Source organism: Salvelinus namaycush, unplaced genomic scaffold, assembly GCF_016432855.1.
Source record: "Salvelinus namaycush isolate Seneca unplaced genomic scaffold, SaNama_1.0 Scaffold116, whole genome shotgun sequence".
Lineage (NCBI taxonomy): Eukaryota > Metazoa > Chordata > Actinopteri > Salmoniformes > Salmonidae > Salvelinus > Salvelinus namaycush.
Genome location: NW_024057853.1, coordinates 359,369 through 375,060, shown reverse-complemented (window position 1 = coordinate 375,060; position 15,692 = coordinate 359,369). Strand labels below are relative to the sequence as shown.

General features: G+C 45.2%; 1 protein-coding gene across 2 annotated transcripts in view; it reads right to left on the bottom strand.

Annotated features, from left to right (window-relative positions):
- Positions 1-15,692, bottom strand: part of LOC120035936 (programmed cell death protein 10-like) — a 42,796-nt gene that overhangs the window by 21,330 nt on the left and 5,774 nt on the right. For both annotated transcript variants that reach the window (XM_038982417.1, XM_038982418.1), the window contains exons 2-4: positions 10,644-10,854; positions 10,347-10,400; positions 3,700-3,817 (exon numbers count right to left, since the gene is read on the bottom strand). In XM_038982417.1, coding sequence (XP_038838345.1) covers positions 3,700-3,817; positions 10,347-10,400; positions 10,644-10,733 — 262 coding nt within the window. In that variant the 5' untranslated portion in view covers positions 10,734-10,854. The remainder of the gene's footprint in view (positions 1-3,699; positions 3,818-10,346; positions 10,401-10,643; positions 10,855-15,692) is intronic.

Below are 15,692 nucleotides of genomic sequence, written 5' to 3'. Positions count from 1 at the left end.
TCGACATGCGCCATGCTACCTTTGCATCAAAATACCCTGCGGGAGACAGCAGAAAGAAAGCGTGCCAAGAGCTACTGAGCAGGGTGCAAGCTAGCCAGCAGCAACTCCGCGTATGGACCCGGCAAGGTGACTATAATTCCGCTAGCTTTGCTGGATCTTTAGCAATAGTGAGGAACGGAAAACCATTCACAGATGGCGAGTATGCTAAAACGTTCATGCTGGATGTAGCCAATGAACTTTTTGATGATCTTCCGAACAAAGACAAGATAATTAAACGGATACAAGACATGCCTCTGTCGGCAAGAACTGTTCATGATCGTACCATCGTGATGGCAAACAAAGTGGAGGAAACGCAAGTGAAGGACATAAATGCAGCGCCGTTCTTTTCCCTGGCTTTGGATGAGTCAACAGACGTGAGCCATTTGTCGCAGTTCAGCGTGATTGCAAGATATGCTGTTGGTGACACACTGCGCGAAGAAAGTCTTGCAGTTCTGCCATTAAAAGGGTCCACAAGAGGTGAGGATTTATTTAAGTCTTTCATGGAGTTTGTTCAAGAAAAAAATCTACCTATGGATAAACTTCTCTCAGTGTGTACTGATGGTGCTCCGTGTATGGTGGGGAATAAAAAAGGATTTGTGGCGCTTCTCCGTGAACATGAAAATAGACCCATCCTAAGTTTCCATTGCATTCTACACCAGGAGGCACTTTGTGCTCAGATGTGTGACAGGCAGTTTGGGGAAGTGATGTCGCTGGTCATTCGTGTGATCAACTTTATTGTTGCTCGAGCCTTAAATGATCGCCAGTTTAAAACACTGCTGGATGAAGTTGGAAATAACTATCCTGGTCTGCTTTTGCACAGCAATGTGCGTTGGTTGTCAAGAGGGAAGGTGCTTAGCCGTTTTGCGGCTTGCCTGAAAGAAATCCGGACTTTCCTTGAAATGAAAGGCATCGAGCATCCTGAGCTAGCCGAAACTGAGTGGCTCCTCAAGTTTTACTATCTCGTAGATATGACTGAACATCTGAACCAGCTCAACGTGAAAATGCAAGGCATTGGAAATATCCCTTCAACAAGCTGTGTTTGCTTTTGAAAACAAGCTAGAACTTTTCATCATGGATCTTGAAACAGGTCGTTTACTACATTTTGAAAAACTGAGCCAATTTAAAGATGCATGCACAGCAAGTGAGCCTATTCAAAACTTTGATCTCCACCAGCTAGCTCGCTGCACATCCAGTCTCCTACAGTCCTTCAAAGCACGCTTTGGAGAATTTCGTGAGCACACTCGTCTTTTTAAGTTCATCACCCTTCCAAACGAGTGTTCACTGAACACAGCCGACCTGAGTTACATTCCTGGTGTCTCCGTCAGAGATTTTGAAGCAGAAGTGGCTGACCTGAAGGCCTCAGACATGTGGGTGAATAAGTTCAAGTCACTGAATGAAGATTTGGAAAGAATCACACGACAGAAAGCGGAGTTGGCGAGCAAGCACATGTGGACAGAAATGAAAACTTCAACCCGAAGACCAGCTGATTCTCAAAACTTGGAACGCGCTTCCTGTCACATACCACACACTGCAGCGTGTGAGTATTGCTGTATTGACCATGTTTGGATCTACGTATGCATGCGAGCAGTCATTCTCACATCTTAAAAACATCAAGTCCAACCTACGATCACGTTTAACGGATGAAAGCCTCAACGCTTGCATGAAGCTTAACCTCACCAAGTACCAACCAGACTACAAAGACATCAGCAAATCCATGCAGCACCAGAAGTCGCATTAATGGTGAGTATTATAACAACATTATTTAAGAATAAATTCAGAGGCTTATTATACTGACATTTAGTTGAATTCACTTTTTAAATATATTATATGGCTCTCACTGAAATAAATTTCCAAATGTTTTGCTTTCATGGCTCTCTTAGTCAAAAAGGTTCCCGACCCCTGGGTTAGAGCATTGGGCCAGTAACCGGAAGGTTGATAGATCGAATCCCCGAGCTGACAAGGTAAAAATCTGTTGTTCTGCCCCTGAACAAGGCAGTTAACCCACCATTTCCCGGTAGGCCGTCATTGTAAATACGAATTTGTTCTTAACTGACTTGCCTATAAAGGTTCAACCAAATACAAATGTAATAAGTGTCATGGACTCACTCTGTGTACAATAAAAGTGTTTAACATGATTTTTGAATGACTACCTCATTTCTGTAGCTCACACATACAGATAATTGTAAGGTCCCTCAGTCAAGCAGTGGATTTCAAACAAAGATTCAACCACAAAGACCTGGGAGGCTTTCAAATGCCTCGCAAAGAAGGGCACCTACTGGTAGATGGGTAAAGAAATAATAATATCCCTTTGAGCATGGTGAAGTTATTAATTACACTTTGGATGGTGTCTCAATACACCCAATCACTACAAAGATACAGGCGTCCTTCCTAACTCAGTTGCCGGAGAGGAATGAAACCGCTCAGGGATTTCACCATGAGGCCAACGGTGACTTTAAAATAGTTAGAGTTTAATGGCTGTGATAAGAGAAAACTGAGGATGGATAAACAACATTGTAGTCACTCCATAATACTAACCTAATTGAAAATAGGAAAAATAGGGAAGCCTGTACAGAATACAAATATTCCAAAACATGCATCCTGTTTGCAATAACGCACTAGGTAAAACTGCCCTGAATACAACGTGTTATGTTTGGGTCAAATCCAACACAACACATCACTGAGCACCCTGCCTCTTATTTCCAAGCATGGTGGTGGCATCATCATGTTATGGGTATGATTGTTATCGGCAAGGACTAGGGTGTTTTTTAGGATAAAAATAAACGGAATAGAGCTAAGTACAGGCAAAATCCTAGAGGAAAACCTGGTTCAGTCTGCTTTCTAACAGACACTGGGAGACAAATTCACCTTTCAGCAGGACAATAACCTAAAACACAAGCCCAAATATACACTGGAGTTGCTTACCATGACGACCTTGAATGTTCCTGAGTGGCCTAGTTACAGTTTTGACTTAAATCTACTTGAAAATCTATGGCAAGACTGTCCAGCAATGATCAACTTCACAGAGCTAGAAACATTTTTAAAGAACGATCCAGGTGTGGAAAGCTCTTACAGACATACCCAGAAAGACTCACAGCTATAATGGCTGCCAAAGGTGATTCTAACAAGTATTCACACCCCCGAATCAATACATATGTAAATTAGATATGGCTGTAATAAATTTGAAATGAATATGCTAAAATATGTTTTCACTTTGCCATTATGGGATATTGTGTGTAGATGGGTGAGGGGAAAAAAATACATTTAATCCATTTAGAATTCAGGCTGCAACAACAAAATATGGAATAAGTCAAGGGGTATGAATACTTTCTGAAGGCTCTGTATATTTAGTATTCAAACAGGAGAGAGGGCGCTCTCATCACTGTGTGTGTGTGTAACTATAGCTGAGCTTTTCAAGCTGTGCACAAGAATTCATTACTACCATCAATCAGGCCATGCAGGAGAGGAAATTCTATCCTGGTGGGAGGAAATGTCTCACAGGAGGAGAGGCTGTTATATTTGTGGAGAAACAGTGCCACCCTGAGGACACATACAGTACTGTACACAGAGGCATAATGCCTAACCATCTTCTTGGGTGAGGTTATTCACTGCAGAACAGACAGACACACAAGCGGACAGAGATAAACGCAGAAAGAGAGAGACCTTCCACATCGCCTGCAGCCATGCGCAGTAGTGACTCGATGAAGTTGACCTCCACGTTTTTCTTCTCCAGGATCTTCATGATGATGTCCTGGGTCAGCCCTGGGTTCTCCTTCTCAGCCTGACAACCACAGAGTACACATCAGGCTCTGCTAATCAACCACAGAGTACACATCAGCAGGCTCTGCTAATCAACCACAGAGTACACATCACCAGGCTCTGCTAATCAACCACAGAGTACACATCACCAGGCTCTGCTAATCAACCAGAGTACACATCACCAGGCTCTGCTAATCAACCAGAGTACACATCATCAGGCTCTGCTAATCAACCACAGAGTACACATCATCAGGCTCTGCTAATCAACCACAGAGTACACATCAGCAGGCTCTGCTAATCAACCACAGAGTACACATCACCAGGCTCTGCTAATCAACCACAGAGTACACATCACCAGGCTCTGCTAATCAACCACAGAGTACACATCACCAGGCTCTGCTAATCAACCACAGAGTACACATCACCAGGCTCTGCTAATCAACCACAGAGTACACATCACCAGGCTCTGCTAATCAACCAGAGTACACATCATCAGGCTCTGCTAATCAACCACAGAGTACACATCATCAGGCTCTGCTAATCAACCACAGAGTACACATCAGCAGGCTCTGCTAATCAACCACAGAGTACACATCACCAGGCTCTGCTAATCAACCAGAGTACACATCATCAGGCTCTGCTAATCAACCACAGAGTACACATCATCAGGCTCTGCTAATCAACCACAGAGTACACATCACCAGGCTCTGCTAATCAACCACAGAGTACACATCACCAGGCTCTGCTAATCAACCACAGAGTACACATCACCAGGCTCTGCTAATAAACCACAGAGTACACATCACCAGGCTCTGCTAATCAACCAGAGTACACATCATCAGGCTCTGCTAATCAACCACAGAGTACACATCATCAGGCTCTGCTAATCAACCACAGAGTACACATCATCAGGCTCTGCTAATCAACCACAGAGTACACATCACCAGGCTCTGCTAATCAACCACAGAGTACACATCACCAGGCTCTGCTAATCAACCACAGAGTACACATCACCAGGCTCTGCTAATAAACCACAGAGTACACATCACCAGGCTCTGCTAATCAACCAGAGTACACATCATCAGGCTCTGCTAATCAACCACAGAGTACACATCATCAGGCTCTGCTAATCAACCACAGAGTACACATCAGCAGGCTCTGCTAATCAACCAGAGTACACATCACCAGGCTCTGCTAATCAACCAGAGTACACATCATCAGGCTCTGCTAATCAACCACAGAGTACACATCATCAGGCTCTGCTAATCAACCACAGAGTACACATCATCAGGCTCTGCTAATCAACCACAGAGTACACATCAGCAGGCTCTGCTAATCAACCACAGAGTACACATCACCAGGCTCTGCTAATCAACCACAGAGTACACATCACCAGGCTCTGCTAATCAACCACAGAGTACACATCACCAGGTTCTGCTAATCAACCACAGAGCACACATCACCAGGCTCTGCTAATCAACCACAGAGTACACATCACCAGGCTCTGCTAATCAACCACAGAGTACACATCACCAGGCTCTGCTAATCAACCACAGAGTACACATCACCAGGCTCTGCTAATCAACCAGAGTACACATCATCAGGCTCTGCTAATCAACCACAGAGCACACATCACCAGGCTCTGCTAATCAACCACAGAGTACACATCACCAGGTTCTGCTAATCAACCACAGAGTACACATCACCAGGTTCTGCTAATCAACCACAGAGCACACATCACCAGGCTCTGCTAATCAACCACAGAGTACACATCACCAGGTTCTGCTAATCAACCACAGAGTACACATCACCAGGCTCTGCTAATCAACCACAGAGTACACATCACCAGGCTCTGCTAATCAACCACAGAGTACACATCACCAGGTTCTGCTAATCAACCACAGAGCACACATCAGTCTATGACAGGGATCGTCAGCTGGTGGCCTGCAGACCAATTATTATTAATAATAATTTAATATCGATTTACTGTTGAGAGTTAGACTAATAGAAAATCACAAGGTGCATTTTCAACATTTGGTTGTGCATCGGCAGACGCTCAATTAGCCCACGTCAGCTACATTGTTTTATATTGGTGATTTAGTCTAGCGGCCAGCTATCTAAACTTGTAGTAATCATGGTCCAATTACCAACCAGGGTGGGGCCCAATGATCATCAGTTATCATGTTAAAAACTGTAAACATTTGCCTCCACCCCATGGCAAAATGTATAGAATTGCAGCAATCTTACTTTAAAAACGGTAACATTTTCTCTACACCCCATGGCAAAATGGATGTGGGTACGCAGACCCACGAGCCACTGCGACCCCTCTAAGTTCAGTTTTTTTTGTGGCCCCCACCCCCATCAAAGTAGCCCATCACTGGTCTATGACAATGTTTTCCCTAGCATTATCATGGGGAGCTCATTTCCTGCAATTATACACATTTTGCAAATGGGGCTGAGTGAATCAAAAATAAACAAAATCAATGGAGGTCGTGACAGTTTGGGAATTTTAGATTCACCCTGTCTAGTTATTATTTTGGTGATCGTAAAAGATTATAATTCATTAATAATAAATACATGATAATAATAATAATAAATACATGTATTTTGCTCCATTATCTTTTCTACATACTTTATGTCTGGTTTCAGTCGTTTAACTTAAGTTGTTTAAGTTTACACTGCAAACGTTTACCACCCCGAAAAGTATATCCACAGTACCAGTCAAAAGTTTGGACACACCTACTCATTCAAAGGTTTCTCTTTATTTTTTACATTGTAGAATAATAGTGAAGACATCAAAACTATGAAATCACACATATGGAATCATGTAGTAACCAAAAACATTATTATATTTGAGATTCTTCAATGTAGCCACCCTTTGCCTTGACAGTTTTGCACACTTGGCATTCTCTCAACCAGCTTCATAAGGTAGTCACCTGGAATGCATTTCAATTAGCAGGTGTTCCTTGTTAAAAGTTCATTTGTGGAATTTCTTTCCTTCTTAATGCGTTTGAGCCAATCAGTTGTGTTGTGACAAGGTAGGGTTGGTATACAGACGATAGCCCTATTTGGTAAAATACCAAGTCCATATTATGGCAAAAACAGCTCAAATAAGCAAAAATAAATGACAGTCCATCATTACTTTAAGACATGAAGGTCAGTCAATATGGAACATTAAGAACTTTGAACGTTTCTTCAAATGCAGTTGCAAAAACCATCAAGCGCTACGATGAAACTGAGGACCGCCACAGGAATGGAAGACCTAGTTACCTCTGCTGCAGAAGATACGTTCATTAGAGTTACCAGCCTCAGAATCCAGCGATTAACTGCACCTCAGAAATTGCAGCCCAAATAAATGCTACAAATTTCAAGTAACAGACACATCAACATCAACTGTTCAGAGGAGACTGCGTGAATCAGGCCTTCATGGTGGAATTTTTGCAAAGAAACCACTACTAAAGGACACCAATAATAAGAAGAGACTTGCTTGGGCCAAGAAACACGAGCAATGGACATTAGACTGGTGGAAATCTGCCCTTTGGTCTGATGAGTCCAAATGTGAGATTTTTGGTTCCAACCGGCGTGTCTCTGTGAGACGCAGAGTAGGTGAACAGATGATCTCTGCATGTGTGGTTCCCACCGTGAAGCATGGAGGAGGAGGTGTGATGGTGCTTTGCTGGTGACACTGTCAGCGATTTACTTAGAACACAAGGCACACTTAACCAGCATGGCTACCACAGCATTCTGCAGTGACACGCCATCCTATCTGGTTTGCACTTAGTGGAACTATCATTTGTTTTTCAACAGGACAATGACCCAAAACACACCTCCAGGCTATGTAAGGGCTATTTGACCAAAAAGGAGAGTGATGGAGTGCTGCATCAGATGACCTGGCCTCCACAATCACCCGACCTCAACCCAATTGAGATGATTTGGGATGAGTTGGATTGCAGAGTAAAGGAAAAGCAGCCAACAAGTGCTCAGCATATGTGTGAACTCCTTTAAGACTGTTGGAAAAGCATTCCAGGTGAAGCTGGTTGAGAAAATGGCAAGAGTGTGCAACGCTGTCATCAAGGCAAAGGGTGGCTATTTGAAGAATCTCAAATATATTTTTTGATTTGTTTAACACTTTTTTGGTTACTACATGATTCCATGTGTAATTTCATAGTTTTGATGTCTTCACTATTATTCTACAATGTTGAAACTAGTAAAAATAAAGAAAAACCCTTCAATAAGTAGCTGCGTCCAAACTTTTGACTGGTACTGTTTCCAGTGCCTTCGGAAAGTATTCAGACCCCTTAACCTTTTCCACATTTTGGTAGGTTACAGCCTTTACTCAGTACTTTGTTGAAGCACCTTTGGCAGCGATTACAGCCTTGAGTCTTCTTGGGTATGACGCTACAAGCTTGGCACATCTGTATTTGGGGAGTTTCTCCCATTCTTCTCTGCAGATCCTCTCAAGCTCTGTCAGGTTGGATGGGGAGCGTCGGTCGAGCACAGCTATTTTCAGGTCTCTCCAGAGATGTTTGATCGGGTTCAAGTCCGGGCTCTGGCTGGGACACTCAAGGACTCAATTCAGAGAAATGTCCTGAAGCGACTCCTGCGTTGTCTTGGCTGTGTGCTTAGGGTCATTGTCCTGTTGGAAGGTGAACCTTCGCCCCAGTCTGAGGTCCTGAGCAGGTTTTCATTAAGGATCTCTCTGTACTTTGCGCTGTTCATCTTTGCCTCGATCCTGACTAGTCTCCAAGTCTCTGCCTCTGAAAAACATCCCCACAGCATGATGCTGCCACCACCATGCTTCACCGTAGGGATGGTGCCAGATTTCCTCCAGACGTGACGCTTGGCATTCAGGCCAAAGAGTTAAATCTTGGTTTCATCAGACCAGAAAATCTTGTTTCTCATGGTCAGAGAGTCTTTAGGTGCCTTTTGGCAAACTCCAAGCGGGCTGTCATGTGCCTTTTACTGAGGAGTGGCTTCCGTCTGGGCACTCTACCATAAAGGCCTGATTGGTTGAGTGCTACAGAGCTGGTTGTCCTTCTGGAAGGTTCTCCCATCTACACAGAGGAACTCTAGAGCTCTGTCAGAGTGACCATCGGGTTCTTGGTCACCTCCCTGACCAAGGCCCTTCTCCCCCAATTGCTCAGTTTGGCCGGGCGACCAGCTCTAGGAAGAGTATTGGTGTTTCCAAACTTCGTCCATTTAAGAATGATGGAGGCCACTGTGTTCTTGGGGACCTTCAAAGCCTCAGAAATTGTTTGGTACCCTTCCCCAGATCTGTGCCTCGACACAATCCTGTCTCTACGGACAATTCCTTCGACCTCATGGCTTGGTTTTTGCTCTGACATGCACTGTCAACTGTGGGACCTTACACAGGTGTGTGCCTTTCCAAATCATGTCCAATCAATTGAATTTACCACAGGTGGACTCTAATCAAGTTGTAGAAACATCTCATCCTGCTTCCTAAATTACCCCTCAGGACTATTCTGTCTCTCATGAACTCCTGTCCTTTCCCATGAAGAGTGATTTGGTGTAAGGATCCTTACCTTTATAAACGCTGCCCTGTCCCTCCACCTCCTTACCTTTATAAACGCTGCCCTGTCCCTCCAACTCCTTACCTTTATAAACGCTGCCCTGTCCCTCCACCTCCTTACCTTTATAAACGCTGCCCTGTCCCTCCACCTCCTTACCTTTATAAACGCTGCCCTGTCCCTCCACCTCCTTACCTTTATAAGCGCTGCCCTGTCCCTCCACCTCCTTACCTTTATAAACGCTGCCCTGTCCCTCCACCTCCTTACCTTTATAAACGCTGCCCTGTCCCTCCACCTCCTTACCTTTATAAACGCTGCCCTGTCCCTCCACCTCCTTACCTTTATAAACGCTGCCCTGTCCCTCCACCTCCTTACCTTTATAAACGCTGCCCTGTCCCTCCACCTCCTTACCTTTATAAACGCTGCCCTGTCCCTCCATCTCCTTACCTTTATAAACGCTGCCCTGTCCCTCCACCTCCTTACCTTTATAAACGCTGCCCTGTCCCTCCACCTCCTTACCTTTATAAACGCTGCCCTGTCCCTCCACCTCCTTACCTTTATAAACGCTGCACTGTCCCTCCATCTCCTTACCTTTATAAACGCTGCCCTGTCCCTCCACCTCCTTACCTTTATAAACGCTGCCCTGTCCCTCCACCTCCTTACCTTTATAAACGCTGCCCTGTCCCTCCATCTCCTTACCTTTATAAACGCTGCCCTGTCCCTCCACCTCCTTACCTTTATAAACGCTGCCCTGTCCCTCCACCTCCTTACCTTTATAAACGCTGCCCTGTCCCTCCACCTCCTTACCTTTATAAACGCTGCCCTGTCCCTCCACCTCCTTACCTTTATAAACGCTGCCCTGTCCCTCCACCTCCTTACCTTTATAAACGCTGCCCTGTCCCTCCACCTCCTTACCTTTATAAACGCTGCCCTGTCCCTCCACCTCCTTACCTTTATAAACGCTGCCCTGTCCCTCCACCTCCTTACCTTTATAAACGCTGCCCTGTCCCTCCATCTCCTTACCTTTATAAACGCTGCCCTCAGGGTCTGTGCTGCTGACAGGTTCACTCTCTCCAACTGTAAACACATTATCACTGCATTAAAACACTTCTAACATATATCTTCTCATTAACATAGCACACAAACAAGGAAACACAGAGCTATACTAATTAGCACAACATGAAAACACTTCAAACTGCATAGCTAGTAGCTACATACATGGAACTTCCTCTCATTAGCTAACACAGCAGGAACCCCCTACAGTCCCATTGATTCCCATTGAAGAAACACTACATCCCGTCTTTACCGAATCCTCTTTACCTCGTGGAAGACGGGGTACATCACAGTGTAGAGTGTCATGGAAACCATCGAGGTCATCTCTGCTTCATTCTTCATCTCTTCCATTGTCATCCTGGTCCAGAGGCCCACGTGTGTGTATGTGTGTGTACGTGTGTTTCTGTGTGTTTCTGTGTGTGGTGTGAAGGCTGCTACAGGGGCAGGGATCGCTTCAGAGAAGGCTGGGGGGCAGGACCTGAGGAGCGAAGAAAGGGTCCACGGGATAGTATGGGAGGAGGTAAAGGACAGAAAACACAATCCAATGTTACAAAACCTACTTTATGAGGAGAGGATAGTATGGGAGGAGGTAAAGGACAGAAAACACAATCCAATGTTACAAAACCTACTTTATGAGGAGAGGAGAGGATAGTATGGGAGGAGGTAAAGGACAGAAAACACAATCCAATGTTACATAGCCTACTTTTTGACTATAATTTAGGCTACCTTTCTGCTTCTGGTTGAGGTCAAAATGTAGGCCATGTTTTTTCTGTGCTAGTAATGTCTGTTAACAAACAACATCTAGCCTTGGAGGGCGATGACATTGCATAACCAGGTAAACATTTCATCTGGGCCTTGGAGGGCGATGACATTGTATAACCAGGTAAACGTTTCATCTAGCCTTGGAGGGCGATGATATTGTATAACCAGGTAAACATTTCATCTGGGCCTTGGAGGGCGATGACATTGTATAACCAGGTAAACATTTCATCTGGGCCTTGGAGGACGATGACATTGTATAACCAGGTAAACATTTCATCTGGGCCTTGGAGGACGATGACATTGTATAACCAGGTAAACATTTCATCTGGGCCTTGGAGGGCGATGATATTGTACAACCAGGTAAACATTTCATCTGGGCCTTGGAGGGCGATGATATTGTATAACCAGGTAAACATTTCATCTAGCCTTGGAGGACGATGACATTGTATAACCAGGTAAACATTTCATCTGGGCCTTGGAGGGCGATGATATTGTATAACCAGGTAAACATTTCATCTAGCCTTGGAGGACGATGACATTGTATAACCAGGTAAACATTTCATCTGGGCCTTGGAGGACGATGACATTGTACAACCAGGTAAACGTTTCATCTAGCCTTGGAGGGCGATGATATTGTATAACCAGGTAAACATTTCATCTGGGCCTTGGAGGGCGATGACATTGTATAACCAGGTAAACATTTCATCTAGCCTTGGAGGGCGATGATATTGTATAACCAGGTAAACATTTCATCTGGGCCTTGGAGGACGATGATATTGTATAACCAGGTAAACATTTCATCTGGGCCTTGGAGGACGATGACATTGTATAACCAGGTAAACATTTCATCTGGGCCTTGGAGGACGATGACATTGTATAACCAGGTAAACATTTCATCTGGGCCTTGGAGGGCGATGACATTGTACAACCAGGTAAACATTCCATCTAGCCTTGGAGGACGATGACATTGTATAACCAGGTAAACATTCCATCTAGCCTTGGAGGACGATGACATTGTATAACCAGGTAAACATTTCATCTGGGCCTTGGAGGACGATGACATTGTATAACCAGGTAAACATTTCATCTGGGCCTTGGAGGACGATGACATTGTATAACCAGGTAAACATTTCATCTGGGCCTTGGAGGACGATGACATTGTATAACCAGGTAAACATTTCATCTGGGCCTTGGAGGACGATGATATTGTATAACCAGGTAAACATTCCATCTAGCCTTGGAGGGCGATGACATTGTACAACCAGGTAAACATTCCATCTGGGCCTTGGAGGACGATGACATTGTATAACCAGGTAAACATTTCATCTAGCCTTGGAGGGCGATGACATTGTACAACCAGGTAAACATTCCATCTAGCCTTGGAGGACGATGACATTGTATAACCAGGTAAACATTCCATCTAGCCTTGGAGGACGATGACATTGTATAACCAGGTAAACATTTCATCTGGGCCTTGGAGGACGATGACATTGTATAACCAGGTAAACATTTCATCTGGGCCTTGGAGGACGATGACATTGTATAACCAGGTAAACATTTCATCTGGGCCTTGGAGGACGATGACATTGTATAACCAGGTAAACATTTCATCTGGGCCTTGGAGGACGATGATATTGTATAACCAGGTAAACATTCCATCTAGCCTTGGAGGGCGATGACATTGTACAACCAGGTAAACATTCCATCTGGGCCTTGGAGGACGATGACATTGTATAACCAGGTAAACATTTCATCTAGCCTTGGAGGGCGATGACATTGTACAACCAGGTAAACATTCCATCTAGCCTTGGAGGACGATGACATTGTATAACCAGGTAAACATTCCATCTAGCCTTGGAGGACGATGACATTGTATAACCAGGTAAACATTTCATCTGGGCCTTGGAGGACGATGACATTGTATAACCAGGTAAACATTTCATCTGGGCCTTGGAGGACGATGACATTGTATAACCAGGTAAACATTTCATCTGGGCCTTGGAGGACGATGACATTGTACAACCAGGTAAACATTCCATCTGGGCCTTGGAGGACGATGACATTGTATAACCAGGTAAACATTTCATCTGGGCCTTGGAGGACGATGACATTGTATAACCAGGTAAACATTTCATCTGGGCCTTGGAGGGCGATGACATTGTACAACCAGGTAAACATTTCATCTGGGCCTTGGAGGGCGATGACATTGTATAACCAGGTAAACATTTCATCTGGGCCTTGGAGGGCGATGACATTGTATAACCAGGTAAACATTTCATCTGGGCCTCCAGAGTGGCAGTGCGAGAGGCGTCACTGCAGATCCAGGTTTGAGCCCCAGCTGTGTCTCAGCCGGATGTTGTAATATCACTTTCCTGAGCATGTCTGTCAACCTGGGAAAATAAATCCATAGTGCCTTTGCGTGGTAGGCTAGGGCACGTATCATCAGGTCTTGCTTGACCGATACCCAGCCTAATGTCTGGAATAAGCCTCAAAACTCATCACATTTAGATGTGGAGGAAAGTTCACAAAGGTTTGCAGTGGTAGGATTTATCAGGCCATCAATGGTGGAGAAGAGCACTCTCTAATTATTCAGAGTATTAGTGATCAAGTTAGAAAAATGAGCCCGTCTGGTATTTCTAATTGCCTTGTTAGATATGCCAAGTTGCTCTCTCAGAATATCATAATGGACCTGCAACAGAATTTCTACACTTCCACTCTGCCTTTCTGCAATTTCTCTTTCATTGATTAGTTTCCTCACTCATCCAAGGGCCTCTCGGGTTTGGATGGGGCCTTTTCAACTTTACTGCAGCTGTGGCATAAATGGTCTCCCTTAATTTGCCATTAAAAGTTATCAACTAAATCATCACAGGAGGAAGGCAGAATAGGTGGATATACACTCAATAAAATCCTAAGGCAACTTCAGAGGTAAGATAGTGTTTCTTAATAATGCGTTCAGTATTACCCTGTATTATGGCAACAAGGAAGTAAAACATCCACAGTGGTGATCAGATAAAGCAACATCAACAATAGAGGATATGTTAATAGAAAGCCACTTGGTAATAACCAGGTCCAGAGTATGGCTGTGGTTATGGGTGGGCCCAGTAGAAAGCCCCTTGGTAATAACCAGGTCCAGAGTATGGCTGTGGTTATGGGTGGGCCCAGTAGAAAGCCCCTTGGTAATAACCAGGTCCAGAGTTTGGCCGTGGTTATGGGTGGGCCCAGTAGAAAGCCCCTTGGTAATAACCAGGTCCAGAGTATGGCTGTGGTTATGGGTGGGCCCAGTAGAAAGCCCCTTGGTAATAACCAGGTCCAGAGTATGGCTGTGGTTATGGGTGGGCCCAGTAGAAAGCCCCTTGGTAATAACAAGGTCCAGAGTATGGCCGTGGTTATGGGTGGGCCCAGTAGAAAGCCCCTTGGTAATAACCAGGTCCAGAGTTTGGCCGTGGTTATGGGTGGGCCCAGTAGAAAGCCCCTTGGTAATAACCAGGTCCAGAGTATGGCTGTGGTTATGGGTGGGCCCAGTAGAAAGCCCCTTGGTAATAACCAGGTCCAGAGTTTGGCCGTGGTTATGGGTGGGCCCAGTAGAAAGCCCCTTGGTAATAACCAGGTCCAGAGTATGGCTGTGGTTATGGGTGGGCCCAGTAGAAAGCCCCTTGGTAATAACCAGGTCCAGAGTTTGGCTGTGGTTATGGGTGGGCCCAGCAGAAAGCCCCTTGGTAATAACCAGGTCCAGAGTATGGCTGTGGTTATGGGTGGGCCCAGTAGAAAGCCCCTTGGTAATAACCAGGTCCAGAGTATGGCTGTGGTTATGGGTGGGCCCAGTAGAAAGCCCCTTGGTAATAACCAGGTCCAGAGTATGGCTGTGGTTATGGGTGGGCCCAGTAGAAAGCCCCTTGGTAATAACCAGGTCCAGAGTATGGCTGTGGTTATGGGTGGGCCCAGTAGAAAGCCCCTTGGTAATAACCAGGTCCAGAGTATGGCTGTGGTTATGGGTGGGCCCAGTAGAAAGACCCTTGGTAATAACCAGGTCCAGAGTATGGCTGTGGTTATGAGTGGGCCCAGTAGAAAGCCCCTTGGTAATAACCAGGTCCAGAGTATGGCTGTGGTTATGGGTGGGCCCAGTAGAAAACCCCTTGGTAATAACCAGGTCCAGAGTATGGCTGTGGTTAAGGGTGGGCCCAGTAGAAAGCCCCTTGGTAATAACCAGGCCCAGAGTATGGCTGTGGTTATGGGTGGGCCCAGTAGAAAGCCCCTTGGTAATAACCAGGTCCAGAGTACGGCTGGGGTTATGGGAGGGCCCAGAAGAAAGCCCCTTGGTAATAACCAGGTCCAGAGTATGGCTGTGGTTATGGGTGGGCCCAGTAGAAAGACCCTTGGTAATAACCAGGTCCAGAGTATGGCTGTGGTTATGGGTGGGCCCAGTAGAAAGACCCTTGGTAATAACCAGGTCCAGAGTATGGCTGTGGTTATGGGTGGGCCCAGTAGAAAGACCCTTGGTAATAACCAGGTCTAGAGTATGGCTGTGGTTATGGGTGGACCCAGTAACATGTTGGA